Here is a 21,363-nt window from a genome sequence, read left to right as displayed (position 1 = left end):
TCTCAGAGAACCAGTGTCTTATTTTGTTGAGGTATAATTGACATGTAACATTATATTAGTTTTAGATGTATAATATAATGATTCCTTACATGTATACATTGCAAAATGCTCACCACAGTAAGCCTAGCCAACCTCTAAGAGCCAATGTTTTCTTAATGTGCCAGTTGCTATCACAATCCCTATCAGAGTTAAAGTATCCAGGCTGTCAGAAAGTTGCAGGAAGAGACTGTGAGTTACCATTAACATAAACAGCCGTATTCTCGAACTTAGCACTGGATTTAAAGAGCATCCAGTCCAACCTCATGATTCAGACAAACAGTGAGAGCCTGATTTGCCCCAAAGAGCGTCAGTAATTATGGACAGTCAGAAGGGAACCCTTGCTCTCTTCCTAACACAGGCCATGTTATGTATTATATACCATCCATCTTCACTACCCACTAATGTGCCCATGTGTGCTGCCAGCTGCCAGGCCACCTCCCACTGCCAGATGTGCTGGGTGGGTGCTGCCTCAGCAGTGGAATAGCCTCTCCTTTGAGAGACTCCATGCCAGTTATGACACTATCCTTTCTGTCAATGGACACAGTGGTGGTCATGGGCCAGGCCCCACACGCCACTCTGGCTCCCTTCCTTTCTCTCTTTTTTCTCTGTATGGTCCAGCTCCCCGCACTGGTCCCATTCCTCACCTCCCTTTCCCTCCTAAAACCACTCCTCTGAAATTGCTGTTACCATGTCACCAGAGACCTCAGAACTGTCCAATCCAATGAACATGCTTTTCTGTAGTGCTTCTGAAACGCTTTTACTGGAATATTCCTGTTGTCAGAAGAGAAATATGATGAGCCCCAGGGAATGTAGAATTATGACCTGAAGTCACAGGCATGAAATAACTTTGTAGTCTCATTTTATCTTAAGAATTCATGTACATGTTCAATTCTACTGTTTTATATGAAAATAATGGTTTTTCCTCAAAATATCTTAATAAAATTGATACTCAAGGGATTTGCTTGCTTATTTTTTTTAATTTTTAATTTTTTCATTGTTAAAGGTATTACAAATAGTAGTACACATGTCTCCTTCAACCCCCCCCCAACGAACCTCCCCCCAGCCTCCCCTACCCCGTGGCACTTGCTCTCGTCCCCCTGCCCCCAGTGTCTTGCATCTGTTGGTTGTGCTTATATGCATGCATACAAGTCCTTCAGTTGATCTCTTACCTCCGCAACCCTCCCCTACCTTCCCGCTGTAGTTTGACAGTCTGTTCGATGCTTCTTTGCCTCTATTTTTGTTCAACAGTCTGTAATGTTCTTTATTATCCATCAATGAGTAAGATCATGTGATATTTATCTTTCTCTACCTGGCTTATTTCACTTAGCATAATGCTCCCCATGTCCATCCATGCTGCTGCAAAGGTAAGAATTCCTTCTTTTTTTACAGCAGTGTAGTATTCCATTGTGTAGCTATACCACTGTTTTTTAATCCACTCATCTGCTGATGGGCATTTAGGCTGTTTCCAAATATTAGCTATTGTAAATTGTGCTGCTATGAACATAGGGGTGCATATATCCTTTCTGATTGGTGTTTCTGTTTTCTTGGGATATATTCCTATAAGTGGCATTACTGGGTCAAATGGAAGTTCCATTTTTAATTTGTTGAGGAAATGCCATACTATTTTTCCACAGTGGCTGCACCAGTCTCATTCCCACCAGCAGTGAAGGAGGGTTCCTTTTTCTCCGCATCCTCACCAGCACTTGTCCTATGTTGATTTGTTGATGATAGCCATTCTGACAGGTGTGAGATAGTACCTCATTGTTGTTTTGATTTGCAGCTCTCGGATGATTAGTTACTTTGAGCATGTTTTCATATGCCTCTTGGCCTTCTGTATGTCCTCTTTCAAAAAGTATCTATTTAGGTCCTTTGCCCATTTTTTGATTGGATTGTTTATCTTCTTTCTGTTAAGTTGTATGAGTTCCTTATAAATGTTGGAGATTAAAACCTTATCAGAGATAACATTGGCAAATACGTTCTCCCATGCAATGGGCTTTCCTGTTGTTTTGTTGATGGTTTCTTTTGCTGGTTTCTTTTGCTTTTTATTTTGATGTAGTCCCTATTTGTTTATTTTCTCTTTAGTTTCCATTGCCCTAGGAGCTGTATCGGTAAATATATTGCTACGACAAATGTCTGCTATTTTGTTGCCTATGGCTTCTTCTAAGATTTTTATGGTTTCCCATCTTATGTTTAAGTCCTTTATCCATTTTAAGTTTATTTTTGTGTATGGTGTAAGTTGGTGGTCTAGTTTCATTTTTTTGCATGTATCTGTCCAGTTTTCCCAGCACCATTTATTAAAGAGACTGTCTTGTCTCCATTGTTTGCTCTTGCCTCCTTTGTCAAATATTAATTGAGCATAATGGCTTGTGTCGATTTCTGGGTTCTCTGTTCTGTTCCACTGGTCTATATGTCTGTTCTTGTGCCAGTACCAGGCTGTTTTGGGAACAGTGACTTTGTAGTATAGCTTGATATCTGGTATTGTGATCCCTCCAACATTGTTCTTTCTCAAGATTACTGTGCTATTTGGAATTTTTGTTAATTCCAGATAAATTTTTGGAGAATTTGTTCTAGGTCTTTGAAGTATGCCATTGGTATTTTAATGGGGATTGGGTTGAATTTACAGATTGCTTTGGGTAGTATCGACATTTTAATGATGTTGATTCTACCAATCCATGAACATGGTATATTCTTCCATTTGTTTATGTTGTCCTCTATCTCTATTTTTAACATCCTGAAGTTTTCTGAGTACAGGTCCTTTGTCTCCTTGGTTAAGTTTATTCCTAGGTATCTTAATTTTTTTGTTGCAGTGGTAAATGGGATTGCTTTTTAAATTTCTCTTTCTGTGAGTTCATTATTGGTGTATAGAAAAGCCACAGACTTCTAGGTGTTAATTTTGTATCCTGCTATATTATCGAATTCATTTATTAAGTCTAGTAGTTTTTTGATGGAGTCTCTGGGGTTTTCTATGTACAATATCATGTCATCTGTGAATAAGGACAGTTTTACTTCTTTTCCAATTTGGATGCCTTTTATTTCTTCTTCTTGTCTGATCACAATGGCTAGTACTTCCAGTACTATGTGGAAGAGGAGTGGTGACAGTGGGCATCCCTGACTTGTTCCTGTTCTTAGGGGAAATGGTTTTAGTTTCTGCCCATTGAGAATGATGTTAGCTGTGGGTTTGTCATATATGGCTTTTATTATGTTGAGGTATGATCCTTCTATTCCCACCATGCTGGAGTTTTTATCAAGAAAGGGTGTTGGATTTTGTCAAATGCTTTTTCTGTATCAATGGATATAATTATATGGTTTTCATCCCTCAATTTGTTTATGTGGTGTATTATATTTATTGATTTGCGGATGTTGTACCATCCTTGCATCCTGGAATAAATCCCACTTGGTTATGGTGTATGATCTTTCTAATGTAATGCTGAATTCAATTTGCTAGAATTTTGTTGAGGATTTTGGCATCTATGTTCATGAGGGTTATTGGCCTGTAATTCTCTTTCTTTGTATTTTCTTTATATGGTTTTGGGATTAGGGTAATGCTGGCTTTGTAGAAAGAGCTTGGAAGTGCTCCTTCCTCTTGAATTTTTTGGAATAGTCTGAGGAAGATAGGTTTTAGTTCTTCCTTGAATGTTTGATAAAACTCCCCTGTGACGCCATCTGGTCCAGGGCTTTTGTTTGTTGGAAGATTTTTAATTACTGCTTCAATTTCCTCCATAGATATCAGCCTATTCAGATTTTTTTATTCCTCCTGGTTGAGTTTTGGAAGGTCATATTTTTTTAGGAATATGTCCATTTTTTCTAGGTTGACCAGTTTGTTGGAGTAGAGTTGCTCATAATATTTTTTAATGATTTTTTGTATTTCTGTGGTGTCTGTTGTTATTTCACCTCTTTCATTTCTGATTTTGTTTATTTGGTTCTTCTCTCTTTGCTTCTTGGTTAGTCTGGCTAGAGGTTCATCAATTTTGTTTATCCTTTCAAAGAACCAGCTCTTGGTTTCATTGATCTTTTGTATTGTTTTTTTTTTGGTCTCTATGTCATTTATTTCTGCTCTGATCTTTATTGTTTCCTTCCTTCTGCTAACACTGGGCTTTTCTTGTTGCTCTCTTTCTAATTCTTCATGTTGCAGAGTTAAATGGTTTAGTACCAGTTTTTCTTGTTTTTTTTGAGGTAGGCCTGTAATGCTATGAACTTCCTTCTCAGAACTGCTTTCACTGCGTCCCAAAGATTCTGGATTGTTGTGTTTTCATTGTCGTTTGTTTCCAGGATGTGTTTTATTTCTTCTTTGATCTCTTTGGTAACCCACTCATTGTTTAATAGTGTGCCATTCAGCATCCACGTGTTTGAATTTTTGTGATTGTTTTTACTGTAGTTGATTTCTAATTTTATGCCATTGTGATCTGAGAAGATGCTTGATATGATTTCAACCCCCTTGAATTTGGAGAGACTTTTCCTGTGGCCCAATATGTGATCTATCTTTGAAAATGTCCCATGTGTGCTTGAGAAAAATGTATATTCTGTAGTTTTGGAGTGGAATGGTCTAAAGATGTCGATTAATTCCATCTCATCTAGTGAGTCATTTAGGATTGATGTTTCTTTGCTAATTTTTTGTCTAGAGGATTTATCCAGTAAAGTTAATGGGGTATTGAAGTCTCCTACTATGATTATGTTGCTGTCGATCTCTCCCCTGATATCTTCCAGAAGTTTTTTTATGTATTTGGGTCCTCCTGCATTGAATGCATAAATGTTTACCAGAGTTATATCCTCTTGTTGTATCAATCCCTTTAAAATTATGAAGTGGCCTTTCTTGTCTCTTGTTATGGTATTCACTTTGAGATCTATTTTGTCAGATATAAGTATTGCTACCCCCGCTTTTTTTCTTTTCCGTTTGCCTGATAGATATTTTTCCATCCCTTCACTTCAGGCTGTGTGAGTCCCTTGTTCTGAGGTGGGTCTCCTGTAGGAAACATGGGTCATGTTTTCTTATACATTCACTCACTCGATGTCTTTTGATTGGAGCATTTAATCCTTTTACGTTTAATGTTATTATTGATAGGTACTTGTTTGTAGCCATTTCTGTGCTTTATGCCTGTGTTCCTTCCTCCCTTTCTATTTCTTCTTTTTACAGAATTCCCTTTAGAATTTCTTGCATTGCTAGCTTGGTAGTGATAAACTCCCTTAGTCTTTTTTTGTCTGGGAAGCTCCTGATTTCCCCTTCAATTTTGATTGATAGTCTTGCTGGATAGAATATTCTTGGATTCAGTCCTTTGCTTTGCATCACTTTTTATACCTCCTTCCATTCCCTTCTAGCTTGATGTGTTTCTGTTGAGAAATCATTTGATAATCTTATGGGGGATCCTTTGTAGGTTACTCTCTGTCTCTCTCTTGCAGCCTTTAAGATTCTCTCTTTGTCGTCAACATTTGCCATTGTAATTGTGACATGTCTTGGTGTGGGTCTTTTGGGATTCATCTTGCTTGGAACTCTCTGTACTTGTGTAACTTTTTTCTTCCCCATATCCAGGAAGTTTTCTGTCATTATATCTTCAAATAGATTTTCTAATCCTTGCTGCTCTTCTTGTCCTTCTGGCAGCCCTATTATACGTATGTTACTTCATTTTGTGTTGTCCCAAAACTCCCTTAGGCTCTCCTCCTGCTTTTTAATTCTTTTCTCCAGTTGCTGTTCAGATTGGGCTTGTTTCTCTACCTTATCATCTAACTCACTAATTTGGTCCTCTGATTCTTCTAGTCTACTGTTGCAACCTTCCATGGTGTTTTTGATTGTAGCTATATCACTTTTGCTTTCTTCCTGATTTTTGCATAGGTTGTTGATTTTCTCATCCATCCGGTGAATGAACTGTACGACTATTACTCTGAATTCTTTTTTCTGTCATGTTGTATGCTTCCGTTTCACTTATCACCTTTATTGGCGATTCTTCTTTTTCTTGCCACTAGGGATTGTTTCATTGTCTCCCCATTCTTACTATCACCAGAAGGTTCAAACGTCCAGTTGGGTGTGCCTGGGCCATGTGCAGTGGGGACTTCACACCACCCGAGTGTCACTGAAGAGCTCAGACACCAAGATGTGTGGCTGCCATGAGTTGGCGGGAGCCAGGCTTGCCCAGGTTCAGAGTCACTGGTGCTCAGTGTGGCCTCGTGTGCACACCTAGAATCAGGCACCCTGCCTGTGCCACGCTGAAAAAGAGACCCCACTGGCATGTGTTGAAAATCAGAGACCCTTAGTGCATGCCAGGAGTCAGAGACCCCCTGTGCCTGCACCAAGAATCGAGTATCAGAATCTCTGTTGCTTTGTGCAGCTTTGTGCTGAGAATCAGGGTCCCTGTGTGTGCATGCGCCAAGAATTGGAGTCACTGGCTCTTAGTGTGAATGCACTGGGAGAATCACTGGCTCTTAGTGTGAATGCACTGGGAATCAGGGATCCCAGGAGCATGCGATGAGAAACAGAGTCAAGTCAGTGGTGTTCAGTGCTGCCTCTCATACTGAGAAGCAGGGTCCCGGGTCTTCTTGGGGAACTGGTTGCACAGTCACACTGTGTCAGCAGGAGGTCCACTCCTGTGCTGTGGAAAACAGACTTCCGTGTGCGCTTGCCCAGAATCAAAGTCAGGTGGCACTGCCGCCCAGTGTGGGCGTGGGGTTTGGTCGCCTGATTGCGTTGCTGGGAACAGATTCCCAGTATCTGCACACTCTCAGGCTCAAATTCCCATAGTGGAGCTGCAGCCCCATGTGAGGGGCGGGTCTAGCAGTTCCTATGGTGCTGCAGTGAGCCTGCGGGGAGTGGGATGGGCTCTGTGACTCACAGAAATCTGTGACTGGGATGTCTGGATTTTTGTTGTCTGTGGGTCTGCAGCTGTGGTTGCAGGTCTTTGTCCCTAGTGGCTGTAGGGTCCTGGTTTGTGACTGAGACCAGATTGGGTGGTGCTAAGGCCAGGAACCTAGTCTCAAGCAGCTCTGTTTTTTCAAGATGGCATGGTCTCTGTGACTGTGCTGGCTGCCCCTGGAGTGTCCATGGTGGCAGCAGAGTTTTGCCATCTAAGACTGCCCGGTTTGGCAGCCCCTTGGAAGACCAGCAGGATCTAACTGTCCCTAGCTCATACACACACACACCACATATGTCCACACACTCATCTATCGCTCCCTCACTCTCTCACACTCTCTCTCTCCCTACCTTCTTGCCGGTCGCCATCTTAATCTTGAAGTCGGGATTTGCTTGCTTTAATCCCATAACTGCATGTACCACTACCTGGCACCTGCCTTTAGTGTGAATTTCATAACCTTAATCAGGGTTCCTGGGGTATCTTTTTTTAGTATGTTTTGTCCCCAAGTGAGGTAGGAATTAAATGAGACCAAGGGCAAAGAATGGTGGCTTCTGCAAGCATCTTTAACCCTTTCATCCTCTTCCTTCTCACTTCCCCTCCTCACCTTATTCTCCGCTGGAGAACAGAAGGAGGCTGTTCAAAGAGAGAAATCACAGAAGTGTTCTGGCATTTTGGCAGGCTAACCTACTGCCTTGTTTGGTCCCAGCAGCGGGGCTCATCCACGAAGGATAAGCGGATGTGGGGAGCTCTCCTTGGCACTCCTGGGTAAAAGCTGCTGTAAACTCCTTTCACTTGTGTATGGCACTCAGGGAAGTGACAGCCAGAGGCTGTTAAGATCTCACCTGATCTCAGACTTTCTTTCCAGGGAGTGGGCCATATCCACCCTCTGTCCTTGGAGCCATCCCACCCCTTCTCTGTCTTCTAAATACTGTCTCAACAAGTTTTTTTAGAACCACAGAACTTCCTTTGGAATATATTTTAGACCTTAATTTTTACTTATTTTAACTAAAATTCTCTTTTAACACCATGGTAGTTGGTTTTCAGAATTAAACTTATTGGGTGTTTTTTCTTTTCTTGTTAATACAAGTAACTTCCTACTTTAAACTCCGTCTTTTCGGCTCAGGCTGCCATAACAAATTACTATAGACTGGGTGGCTTAAATGAGAGATATTTACTTCTCACAGCTCTGGAGGCTGGAGGACCAAGGTCAAGGTGCCTGATTCTTGCTGAGAGCCCTCTCCCTGGTTTGCAGTGAGCCTCCTCCCCATATCCTCACCTGGTGGAGAGAGAGAAAGCTCTGGTGTCTCTTCCTCTTCTTATTGGGGGCACCAAGCCCATTGTGGGATCTTCCCCCTCGTGACCTCATCTAAACCTAAGTACCTCCCAAAGGCCCCACTTTGGGATACCATTACACTGGGGGTCAGGGCTTCAATATATGGGTTTCAGGGAGAAACAAACATTTAGTCCATAACACTCTTCATAAGTACGAGTTCATGAGATATTTTCATAGATTTTTTAAAAATTAAACTTCATGGCTAATAAAGAGAGGATTTTCAACTAGTCATGATTTCTCTCCAAATATTTTCCTATGAGAGAAGAAAACAACATAGTGTGTTGATTGGAATTAAGTTGAGCTGGGAGAAACATAAAACAAAACAAAACATCACTAGCTTAAATAAGATGTTCATTTCTCTATTATGTAAAAGCCTAAAGGCATTTCAAGTCTAGACCTGCATGGCAGCTCTGCTCCACAAAGTCTTCTGGGATGCAAGCTTCTTCCAGCCCCAGATCTTCATGGACAAGGTAGCATCCAAGTTACAGGCAGCAGAACGAAGGAAAGTGTGGCAGCGAAGGAGGGGTAAAGGATGAGCCAGCTGCCTCTTAAAGCAAGTTCCTGGATATTATCACAGGACACGTTTACTTCTATCCCATTGTAGGACTTTAATTACAAGGCCACAACTATTGCAAGGCAGGCTGGTAATTGTAGTTTTTATTTGCGGCAGCAAAAATTCCGTTGCTAGAGAGAAAGGGGAGTGCTGACATTAAGGGACAACAGCAGGCTCTCTTACCAGCAAACTTGTTCCGTCTCTTTGCAGCCTTTCTCACTATTTTGTCATTGGCTTTGCTGATACCAATCCTACTACCCAAGATTTACATCTCTTTCCCAGATCCTTTTCCCCTGAATCCCAGAGTTCAGTATACAAGTCCACAAGGATTCTTCCACTTGAATATACTCTGAGTGATTCAAACTCAGTCCATCTAAAATTAAACTCATTATCTTTCCACTTAAACTCTCTCCTTATCTTGTCCTCATTGTCCATCCGTACAGTCACTGAAACCAGAATCCTGAGGGACACCTAATTTGCCCTCTTCATCTCTCACATGTGCTTAACATCCGTTTTCTTTCCCTCTTCTCCACCCTCCCTGCTTTTGCTTTAGTGGTTATAGCTAGCAACTATTCAGCATTCGCACATTCAAGCTGCTGATATAAATACATTAACTCGTTTAATCTTCACACAACCCTATAATTGTTATTATTCCAATTTCTCAATGAGGAAATTGAGAAACAGAAAAGTCAAGTCAGTTTCCCAAAATGTCACAAGAGTAAACGGTAAAACCAGAATTTGGAGGATGGTTGTTGGTAATCGAGCACTCTCTCCTAACTGCTATAACTTCCTGTTTTAGCCCTCATTGCTAACTTCTTGTATTATTATGGAAGCCTTTCAATTGGTTTCTCTTTTCCTATCTCACTAACTCTTTCCCAAATTCCAACTTTCATATGACTGGGTCCCAGACTAATCTCTCTGGAAGACAGTCCAATTGTGTTAGGCTGCTGCCTAAAATCCATCAGTGTTTCTCCATCACCTTCAGCCTGGAGTTCCAGCTCCTTGCTGATACGCAAGGTCCTTCTGGACCTGCCGCTGCCGGCCAGTGCAGCCTCTTCTGAAACTTCCCACGAACATGGCATCGGCAGCTACATGAGCCCTCTTGCAGTCTCTGAATAGAGCTTGCTCCCTCAATGTGTCTGTGTGCTTCTGCTCTCACTCAGCTCCTATTTCAAGGGCAGACTGTTATGGAAATAGCTCAAGGTCTTCAAGAACAGAATGGGCCCTAACGGGTTTGCCTCAGCAGATAGAGCCTGGGCCCGAGGACTGAAGGATCCCGGGTTCAATTCTGGTCAAGGACGTGTACCTTGGTTGCAGGCTTCATCCCCGGCCCTGTTCAGGCACATGAAGGAGGCAACAAATCAATGTGTCTCTCTCACATCGATGTGTCTCTCTCTGTGTCTCTCCTTGTCCCTCACACTCTCTCAAAAAATTAATGGGAAAATATCCTTGGGTGAGGATTAACAATAACAACTAAAATAACATGTGGACAAACTTTTCTGTTAAAGATACTATTCAGCTAAGATGCTGACTTCCCAGCAGCTGAAAAAATAAAAGAGCAGAATAGGTGACCCTCTGTGTTTCATAGCTCTATTGACATACTTTCCACATCGTGTGGTAGATGGAGTTAGCTCTTCTTCTTTTTTTTTTTTTTAATATATATTTTATTGATTTTTTTTTACAGAGAGCAAGGGAGAGGGATAGAGAGTTAGAAACATCGATGAGAGAGAAACGTCAATCAGCTGCCTCCTGCATACCTCCCACCGGGGATGTGCCCATAACCAAGGTACATGCCCTTGACCGGAATCGAACCCGGGACCTTTCAGTCCACAGGCTGACGCTCTATCCACTGAGCCAAACCTATTAGGACAAAGGCTCTACTTCTTTTGATTGGATGCCATTTTCCTAGGACAGTGGTCGGCAAACTGCGGCTCGCAAGCCACATGCGGCTCTTGGGCCCCTTGAGTGTGGCTCTTCCACAAACTACCACGTGCGGGCGCGCACATACAGTGCGATTGAAACTTCGTGGCCCATGCGCAGAAGTCGGTTTTGGGCTCTCAAAAGAAATTTCAATCGTTGTACTGTTGATATTTGGCTCTGCTGACTAATGAGTTTGCCGACCACTGTCCTAGGACAAGAAGATTGCTCGATTATCATTGGATTACCCTGTTTTACTTCCCTGAGGGGAAGTTCATCTTGGAGTGGGGTCAGGATAATTCAGAGGCCTCTTGGTTTGGTCTGGCACATCCTGGCATGGACATGCTGGTCTGGAAGTAAAGAAGAGATGGGCCAGCAAGAGGAATATGAATATATTTACAATTAGTGAAGAGAGCAACCTGCCACACAGGCGTAATGACACCAAGACAGAAAATGCACTCAACATCCTTGGGACTTGTTTTTAAAGGAGATGAATAGGATATTTAAAAGGGCGCTTTCTTTTTTTCCTCCTTCTGCGTGCCAGCCAGTGCAGAAGGTCGGGCTGTAGAATTTTTAAAAAGAAGCACACGACAGTCATATTTATTCTAGAGGATTCTGGTGCCTTTGTGACAGGCAGCCAGAAGTGAAATTACCTTCCCTGGTCCTGGCTCAGTCCCTTCACCACTTCCAATCATCCCTTCAAACCCACATACATTAGATAGAGGAGCTGCCCTTCACCACTAAAGAAACGCAGCCGCGAGTTATGTTACCGTGGAAACGAAATCATTTTTTTTGCTGCCAGACACATGGCTTCATCTGCACTGTTATGAAGCAGAATACATTGGAAGGGCTGGGAGGAAATCAAATATTCTGCCCGCCAGTGCTGTAAGTGGCCTTTGGGTGAATAAACGGCTTCAATTAGAGTACGTACATACCTTTTAACTTTAATAATTATTATTAGAGCCCCAAGAGAATTTTCCTTGGGAAAGAATAAAACCTTTGACTGCTGTGAAGGGGAGATATACATTCTTTCAAACAAGACCACTGTGTTAAAGAAAATACAAAGGAATTTACAATTAATGGTTTCATTGTGTGTGAAATAAATGTCTTTCCCTTTGTTTTTTGACTTTCTGACTTGATTCTATTGTGGATTTATGAGCGTCCTTGCCTCTTTCTTTCTTTTGTTTCTATGCTGCTGTGCAGCGAACGTACATGTTGTGCTGGGCTGTGTACATTCAGAGCCTCTCTCCCCACTCGCTCCTGAGCATCCTCAGAGCCTCTGCTCACGCCCACTGCCGGGCCTAGTTCCTCCGCCCAGCCCAAGGCCTCACTCCCAGGTGCCACCCCGCTCTGTCCCTGGGAGGCTCTCCGCATCTTTTGCCCAACTAAATTTAGTCACTATCCTATTTTATTTTCTCTTCTTATAACTACTCTGTTTCTTACTGTGTGTGTTGCTGTCTTGAAGAGCAAATCTACAAGACCTACATTGCTAGAACAATCAACTCAGTACAATCCTGGGGACAAAACAAGAATTCTTCATACCTCCAGTTCCAAAGATTCTCACAGTTGCTAAGTTTCTGACGAAGTCCAACACACACACACACACACACCAACACACACACACACACACACAACACACACACACACACAGTCTACAATCACAGGGAAATCCCATACAATGAAAAGGAAAGAAAAGCCTTTCATTGGCTGGATATGAATTAGAGAAGGACTGGTGTTTTAATTCTAGAGATAGAGCAACATTAAGAGACAAATGACATTAATTGAGCAACTTGTCAATGCTGGGCACGCTTTACATCCCATTTAATTCTCAAACTCATCTCCAGAGATGCTATTACTTATTTCTATTTTACAAATGATGGAACTGAGGTGGAAAGAATTTTTTAAAGTCATTCCTCAAGTCACCACACAAATGCTACATGACAGTGATTTCTGATTCTTTCTAACTGCATCACTTTGTAGTGTGGAGGGATAATGCCGAGAGAGAGAGAGAGAGAGAGAGAGAGAGAGAGAGAGAGAGAGAGAGAGAAGAATATAATCTCTAATCCTGGCTTTGCCAACAACAAAAATCATGAAGATCAAATGACAATTTGTGAACACAAAATGAATAAATCGCCTGCTACCTATCATCCTAATATCTACACTAATTATTCCACTAACACCAACCAAAGCAGTACTGGACTAGGAATTTAGGTTCCTGTTGCTAGGACTTAGGGAAAATCATTTATTTCTTTTAAATTTAGATTTGTCTCTTCTTATTTAATAAGGGCAAATAACCTCTTACTAGTATCTCTTCATATTACAGAGAGTTGAGCGGTTAATATGAGGAAAACATGTTGAAAATACATACAAATGGCACTTCTATTTCTGAAGGAAGAGTGACTAGTTGTTGTATAATAGGGCCAGACTAGTAAGTCCATATTGCTCCCAACAATTCAGCCCAAATCATTATCAAGCCCAAATCTGCAATGCTTTTGAGAGCACACCCTATCACATATTCTTTTGAGTGTATCCCAAATCAACTTAGCAAGGTGCAGGGTAGGGTAATGAATGCTTAATACACATTTTTAAGTGAAGGAGTGGGTTATTAAGTCAAACCATTGTTCAATACCTATTTGAGCTGTCAGTTAGAGACCCAATTTTATCATAGTATCAAAATAATTTCTTAAATGCCGGGACACAATTCGCCCAAGTTACTTTATGAAGAAGACGGTCATAACCCTTGTTTATAGTATTATCCAATTACATTATTTATTATGTCCCTTATTTTAACAGAAATAATGGCCAAATCTTTTTATTATAACATTTAAAGAAATACTTTATTTAAACTCCATTGCTTGCCTTTCAGAGAACCTCAGGAAATGTTGGTGGAATATATATGAAAATGTCATTTCAGTGCCTAAACTGTCACTTCCCATACTTCCATTAAATAACAATAGCTGCTCCGTGTTGAGCATTTACTATGTAATACTGGACTCTGAACTTCACACACACACACACACACACACACACACACACACACACACACAGTGTCTTTAATTTTAATAAGGACCCTAGGAAGTTGGGTCTGTTATTGTTCCCACTTTATAAGTGAGGAAATAGGCTCAGAAGGTGAGAATAAATTGTCCAAGTTATAACCTGTCCACGTTGGCAGCACAGCCCAATCCGAACCCACACAGACCGGCCCTAAAAGGCTGCCCTTCGCCAGGCTCCTGCACACCAGCCAGGTGCACAGTCACCGCTGAGAAAACCAGCTTCCGCTGGCCACCTCCCTCCCTTATGCTCATTATCCTTGGCTTATAAAAGAAGGGAAGGGAGGGAGGGGAAAAGAAGGGAGAGGGAAAAGAGGGAGGCGAAAAGGGAAAGAAAAGGGGGGAAGGTCACTAATGTCTCCCACCCCTGCTGAATAACCTCAGGATAAACTGGTACCCATCCAACTAGTTAGTGTTGCTGAATAATAAGTATGTGAAGTCCCCGTGGGGTCTGACTTGATATCATTTTGCCTTTGTTTTACATTCGTCAGGAGAAGTGTTCCTGCAGATTAAAGGGCCACTGGAAGATACTTACAAAATCTACTGCTATCACCACGACAAAGCGCACAGTGTCCTCGAGTCCTATGAAAAGGAGGAGGAGCTGAAGCAACAATTGAGCCTCTGCGTCCAGTCCTTACAGTAAGGCCTTTTCCAATGATGATTTCCTAGCAGGGAACATTTTAACTGGATGCAGATGAAAGATCTCACGTAAATCCTGGGTTTTATGGGACTGGCGGGAAGCTCTACTTTGTGTTCTCTTTATGAAAAGCTGGCGTGCCAGAAACCCTGATTGACTTTTTTTCCCCCTGTGCAAAGATGACTAAAAATAACATGGGAGAAAACTCGGGCTCTGTGGAAATAGAATAATGCAACATCGAAAAGTGAAATGTCCTGGCCAGTGTGGCTCAGTGGTTGAGCATTGACCCAGGAACCAAGAGATCAGGGTTCGATTCCGGGGCAGGGCACATGCTGGCGTGCGGGCTTGATCCCCAGAAGGGGGTGTTCAGGAGGCAGCCAATCCATGTTTTGCTCTCATGTTGATATTTCTTTCTCTCCCTCTCTAAAAAAAGAAAGAAAGAAAAGTGAAATGTAGGAGAAAAGTTCCTCCCTACAGCTGTTGTTACTTGCCGGCTCCACATAGATGGAGGAATGTGTGAGGCAACACGTGGCTCCGTGACCCCTGGGGAACATGGGATAATCAAGTCAGTGGCATGTCCATGACTCTCTAGATAGCCTTCGCCTTCCCACGGAGGGGAGACTGGCGAACACTGTTAAAGTGTTCAGGCCCTGTGAAAGTTTGTTTCTGGAAAATTAGTCATGCCTTCCTCCTCGTTCCTAAATTGTTGGTGGGAGGTGCCACATAATATTTTGTTTTTTATCTAGAAGAAATATATATGCACTATAAAAATCTGAAAGAAATAAGAAAACATGAATAAGATAAAAACCCTTGCTATTGCATGTATTAACTCCTCACTAAACCATGTATTAATAACCACAATTTGCATTTTCTTCTGATCTTATCTATTAGCATACATGTGGGCATGTGTTGAGGGTGATTCTTTTACATGAAATTGGGTATTTTATTGTATATACAGTTTTCTACCGCATGAAGCTTAAAGCCAAAATGTCTGCCCTAGCCCACATCATACCCAGTGGTTCTGCTGTGGTCTTTCATTTTTTCAGGATTACTTCTTGTCAGGTGGTTTTGATTAGGCCGAGAATTAACCAAACAGAGAGAGTTATGGTGTATAAATCAATGCACACCAGCCAGTCTGACCCTCTGGTGCATCCCCTTATACACACACTATTGTAGGGGCCCAAATGGGGGTCCTGATAGAGTACAAAAGGCTGGTAGCTGAATTAAAGTGAAATCAGGAAACTAAGTGAGACTACTCTAGAGAAAGTCTTTGCAGATGAAAGCTGGAACTGAAAGTGGGTTTAAAAACTAAACCCACTTTAGTTTATTGCCCTCTACTGGTCATTAAGTTGTTACAGTTCTTTAACCATTTTTCTGCCCATGTTGTGGAAAAGAAAATATATTTAAGTCACTAAATCTAAGTAATTTACTTATTGCTTGTGATGCACCAAGCATCATTCTGGGATGAGTGCTGAAAATGCAAAAATAAAGAAGTTTTAGACCCTGACCAGTAGGAGCTCAACATGATCAGGTAATTACTTTTTTTTTTTTTTAATCCTCACCTGAGGATATTTTTCCCATTGATTTTTAGAGAGTGGAAGGAAGAGGGAGAGACAGAGAGAGAGAACATCGTTGTGAGAGAGACACATCAATTGGTTGCCTCCCAGGCCCCGACCAGGGCTGGGGATCAAGCCTGCAACCAAGGTACATGCCCTTGACCGGAATTGAATCCTGGACCCTTCAGTCCCTGGGCTGACGCTCTATCTATCCACTAAGCCAAACTGGCTAGGGCTGATCAGGTAATTCTTAAAGATAATATGTAATGAGCAGCTCCAGTTCATTATTTCTCCACTATTTGAAAATTAGTTCAATGTTAGCAAATTAATTCACAGAAACCTTAAAGTTTGAAGTTGTATTTGTATTATTAAATTAATATATTAAGAGAGAAACCAAGATGGCGGCATAGGTAAACATCTGAACTTGCTGCCTCGCACAACAACTTCAAAACTACAACTAAAAGTCAAAACGGACATCATCCAGAACCACAGGAAGGCTGGCTAAGTGCAAATTCTACAACTAGAAGGGAAGAGAAAAGCACACTGAGACTCAGAAGAGCTGCGGAAGTAAAGTGCAGAAGTACGGAGGTGCGAGCGCGGAGAGGGCTGGCAACTGAGTACGCGGCTGTCTTTTTCAATCCGGAGGGAGACACAAGCTCCCAACTGCTCTGAAGTCCAGTTCCAGGCGAGACTCTGGACCCAGACTCATACGGGGAGAAACTGGACTATCTGGCATTGGGCTGAACTCGAGGGCGGCTTTCTCTCAGAGGTGCTTACAGCGATTATCAAGGGACACTGAGACCCAGGGGCCTCTTAGGGCAGGGCTGACAGGAAGCCATTGCTGTTTACTCCGCCCTGAGACTCCACCCCAATCCAAGCTGTGTGCAGAGGCTATTGCATATGAATGACCTGGTCCTTTGAAATCTAAACTTAACAAACTGCAGCTGAGTCAGAGAGACCAAGAACATCCAAAAGAAGGCCCAAGGCAACCACAGCAGCTTGCATTGCTTCACAGCTGGGCCTCATCTGGGCACCTCCAAAACCCAAACAAAGAAGAGGAATCTGCAGATCTCTCTGTAGCTCCTGCTGGGTGGCCTCAGCAGAGGCTAAATTAGCGCCTCCTTGGAGATCCAAGAGCCAGTGTACCAAGGGGTCAGAGTAGGACCATCCAGATTACAACTCCTCAGATCTATAAGGGACACACTCAAGGGGCAGACTCAGTGAGCACCAATGCCCCACTGAAACAAGTCTTGCCTCATAAGGGTGTCTCCAGCACAGAAGTTCTCCCATTGTAGACACAGCTGATCCTCACAGCCAATTGGCCTGGAGGTCAATTCCTCCCAGTGATACCAACAACAATCAAGGCTTAACTACAACAAGACTGTGCACACAGCCCACAAAGGGGTGCACCAAGAGTGTCCACCTCAGGTAACTGGGGAGGCTGAGCCACTGGGCCCTATAGGACACCAAGCACACAAAGCCACTCTATCAACTCAGGGAAGCAGTCAAAATGTAGAGACAAAGAAGCAGATCACAAATGAAAGAAATGGAGGAAAGCAAATGACTGGATATAGAGTTCAAAACCATGGTTATAAGGTTTTTCAAGAATTTTCTAGAAAAGGCCAATAAATTTAGTGAGACCCTCGAGGATATGAAAAAGGACCAACTAGAAATTAAGCATACACTGAAATAAAAAATATTATACAGAGACCTAACTAGAGGATCGCAAGAATCAAGTCAAAGATGTGAAATACAAAGAAGCAAAAAACACTCAACCAGAAAAGCAAAAAGAAAAAAGAATCCAAAAATATGAAGATAGTGTAAGGAGCTTCTGGGACAACTTCAAGTGTACCAACATCCGAATTATGGGGGTGCCAGAAGAAGAGAGAGAGCAAGATACTGAAAACCTATTTGAAGAACTAATGACAAAAAACTTCCCCCACCTGGTGAAAGAAATAGACTTACAAGTCCAGGAAGCGCAGAGAACCCCAAACAAAAGGAATCCAAAGAGGACCACACCAAGACACATCATAATTAAAATGCCAAGAGCAAAAGACTAAGAGAGAATATTAAAAGCAGCAAGAGAAAAGCAGTTAGTTACCTACAAGGGAGCATCCATATGACTGTCAGCTTATTTCTCAACAGAAACTATGCAGGCCAGACAGGAGTGGCAAGAAATATTCAAAGTGATGAATAGCAAGAACCTACAATCAAGATTACTCTACCCAGCAAAGCTATCATTCAGAATTGAAGATCAGATAAAGAGCTTCACAGATAAGAAAAAACTAAAGGAGTTCATCACCACCAAACCAGTATTATATGAAATGCTGAAAGGTATTCTTTAAGAAGAGGAAGAAGAAGAAAAAGGTAAAGATAAAAATTATGAACAACAAATACATATCTATCAACAAGTGAATCTAAAAATCAAGTGAATACAAAATCTGATGAACAGAATAAACTGGTGAATATAATAGAATCAGAGGCATAGAAAGGAAGTGGACTGACAATTCTTGGAGGGAAAGGGGTGTGGGGGTGCGGGAAGAGACTGGACAAAAATCATACACCTATGGATGAGGACAGTGGGGGGAGGGGTAAGGGCAGAGGGTGGGGTGGGAACCGGGTGGAGATGAGCTATGGGGGGAAAAAAAGGAACAATTGTAATAATCTGAACAATAAAGATTTATTTAAAAAATTAATATATTAAGAGAAAACTCTTGTAAATATAAAGATACCTTTTATTCCTAGGGAGAAATAATGGTGTTATCCTGGATGTGAATGAACACCTTTTCTATCTGATCCAATAAATGTCTATATTGAGCCATTTCCCTTCCTCAGATTCTAGAATGAAAGAGAGAAATCTTATGGTAGCAGAACAGCTAATGACCATCAGTCCAATTTCCAACCCCAGGAATGGCGCTCCATACGGGGAGAGGATGCCGTTCATTACTTTGGCAGGTGCTGTTCGCAGCTGCCCAGAGGTGGAGCTGTCTGCTCAGAGGGGATGAACATTCGTGTATTATTTGTGAAGCTTTTGAGTCCTCCGAGAAAGAGATCGACCCTGCCAGAATATTCCACTAGGCAGTAGAGCTCCATATCAGACCCCTTAAAAACTAGCTAAAGGCAGAGGTTAATCTTCAAACTTCATGAAGTCCGGATTACTGAAAATTACTTTCAGACCCCCAAATGGTTTATTTGATCTTTTTCTGAAAGCCTCAAGTTATTGCCCTGGTGATGTCCCAAATCTTGTGTATTCAGCACCAGTCTGGTTTTAGAGAATAATTTCAGGCACTGGAAGGTGCTAAGGTTTAGAAAGCACAAAATCTAAAGAAATTAATATTGGCAGGACTATTTTTTAAGGGAAAGAAAATCAAAATAAAGTAGCTTAAGTTAGAGCTCTTTTCCCAAAAGTTGCCTTTCCATGAACATAAAGTTAATGATGAATTGTACTGGTCTGCCTGTAGTTGGAGAGCAGGAGAATTATTGACATCACTATAATACTGACCTCAATTGAGCTAAGCTTTAAATTCTGAGAAACAGGTTTTCAAACAGGTTTATAGGCCAAAGAGAGTCTGGAACACCCAAGGGCTTGGTTTCCCTTGCCAAGTAATCAGTCAAAGCTATTACTGTGACTCTGCCTTTTTCCTTGTGGCTAAATAACAGAGCCCAAGTGCCCAGGTGCCAATGTCTAATGAATATTAGGTGCGGCCTCCATTTTCTACCGTGCAAGGGATATCAGAATAAGTGGGTTTGAAGCAATGTCCATGAAAGAAGTGGTTTCACGCTTCAGAAGTTAAAGCGGAATTTTAAGAAACTTAGGTTGAATTTTAACCAAAATTAAAATAAGCTTATTGAGGGCTTCATAAGTATTTATTAAGACTGCTACATAATGTTGAAGTCACTTAGAAAATATATGCATAAGCATAGGTAGTTCCTGCCTCCTAGGAACACAGCTTCTACTTGGGTAGATAAACAAAAGCATCTGGAAAGTTGAAGGACAGTGCCAGCGTTAATGTAAATAACACAGCAGGAGCGGGCACGGTGAGATTCAGGACTAATTTCCAGGAAGATGGCAGAGAGATTGTTTGGTTCTGTGACAGATGTGAGCTCATAACCTTTGGCTATTCTCTGAAGCCCGGTATCTTTCAAAAGAGAAAATAATATTTGTATCCAGAAAATGATTTTGAATCCCTTGGGAATGTTAGGGCAGTATTTTTTGCTGTGCGTGTTCCCCTGCGTGTATTTTGTAATAATAATAATAATAATAATAATAATAATAAAGAATGAAGGGTTTTTCCCCCAAAATTTTTGGTAGCTGGAAGACACATTTCTAGCTTTACCGCTAGTTGTTATAAATGTATCTTCCTAAGTCCATCATCCATAGAAGGAAAACTTCTAACTTACAGTCATTTGGATGTTTTGGCTGATCATATTCCAGCAAAAACTTCTCCATTCAGGGGGAAAGTTAAAAGTTCACACAAGGCAAACTCAAAAGGAATAGGTTTCAATTTGTTTACCACATTTTGTATTTCTTAATATTATTCTAAGGGAATGTTCCACATAAAAATTAAAAGCACTTTTGGAAATTCCTTCATTTCCTTGTTATGTGGCATTATGTTTGAACCAATGAAAGACTAATCTGTAAGGAATAGTCACATAAAAACTTCTGTTAATTGTGAGTCAAATTATAATAAACCCATGAGGGTAGGAGGTGTGGCAGTGGACGTATTGAGTTAGTTTACCAGAAGGGGTAAGTGATTTAACTTTCTCCTGAATTGTCCTTGGCTGGGGTTAACTTCTAGGAAACTTTTATCCTAAAAGAGAGATTTAGAAGAAAAAAAGAGAGAGAGAGAGAGAGAGAGAACATAAAAAGATGTGATAATGTAGGACCATTATGCCACTACACCAACAGGGAAAATGTGTTGAAGATCTCTGAGGTTCATAAAATGTTATACTTAACATTAAACACAGCATTTAACTTGTTATGATATTTAAATTTTATTTGAAATAAATAAAATAGAAGGAGAAAATTTTTCCATGTTGTCTCTAGGAGGGAAAAGAACAATCTTTTTTTTAAACTTTCAAGTATGTGTTTTGGTTCCCAAATGATCACCTTGCTCACTTGATTGTTCCCATAGAAAAATGCATTTTTATTTTTAGTCAACTTCACTCCCAAATTTTCTGATGTATGATCCACAGCGCATACTGGAAAAACAAAAATTCCTCATTAGAAAGGGAGAGAAATTGGGGGAAGAATGTAAGCTTAAAGGCAGTGAATGGAAGGGAACATTGGGCAAGGGGTAGTGGGGGTGCAATTCTTCATGGAAGTGAAAACATTCCTCAAACTTACTGAGTTCAGCATAGGGATTTATCATTGAATTTTTCTCGATCACTGAATATGAAAAGACCATCTACAGTTATGGGATGGGTTTAAAATGTGTTCTA

The 21,363-nt window shown here is 41.4% G+C and overlaps 1 protein-coding gene across 1 annotated transcript in view; it reads left to right on the top strand.

Annotated features, from left to right (window-relative positions):
* The window catches only part of ARHGEF38 (Rho guanine nucleotide exchange factor 38), a 147,600-nt gene that overhangs the window by 84,668 nt on the left and 41,569 nt on the right, over positions 1-21,363 (top strand). The window contains exon 4 of the mRNA XM_008150239.3: positions 14,220-14,367. Coding sequence (XP_008148461.2) covers positions 14,220-14,367 — 148 coding nt within the window. The remainder of the gene's footprint in view (positions 1-14,219; positions 14,368-21,363) is intronic.

The sequence above is a fragment of the Eptesicus fuscus genome, chromosome 2 (genome assembly GCF_027574615.1).
Source record: "Eptesicus fuscus isolate TK198812 chromosome 2, DD_ASM_mEF_20220401, whole genome shotgun sequence".
NCBI classification, from domain to species: domain Eukaryota; kingdom Metazoa; phylum Chordata; class Mammalia; order Chiroptera; family Vespertilionidae; genus Eptesicus; species Eptesicus fuscus.
This window is presented reverse-complemented; position numbering and strand designations above follow the sequence as displayed.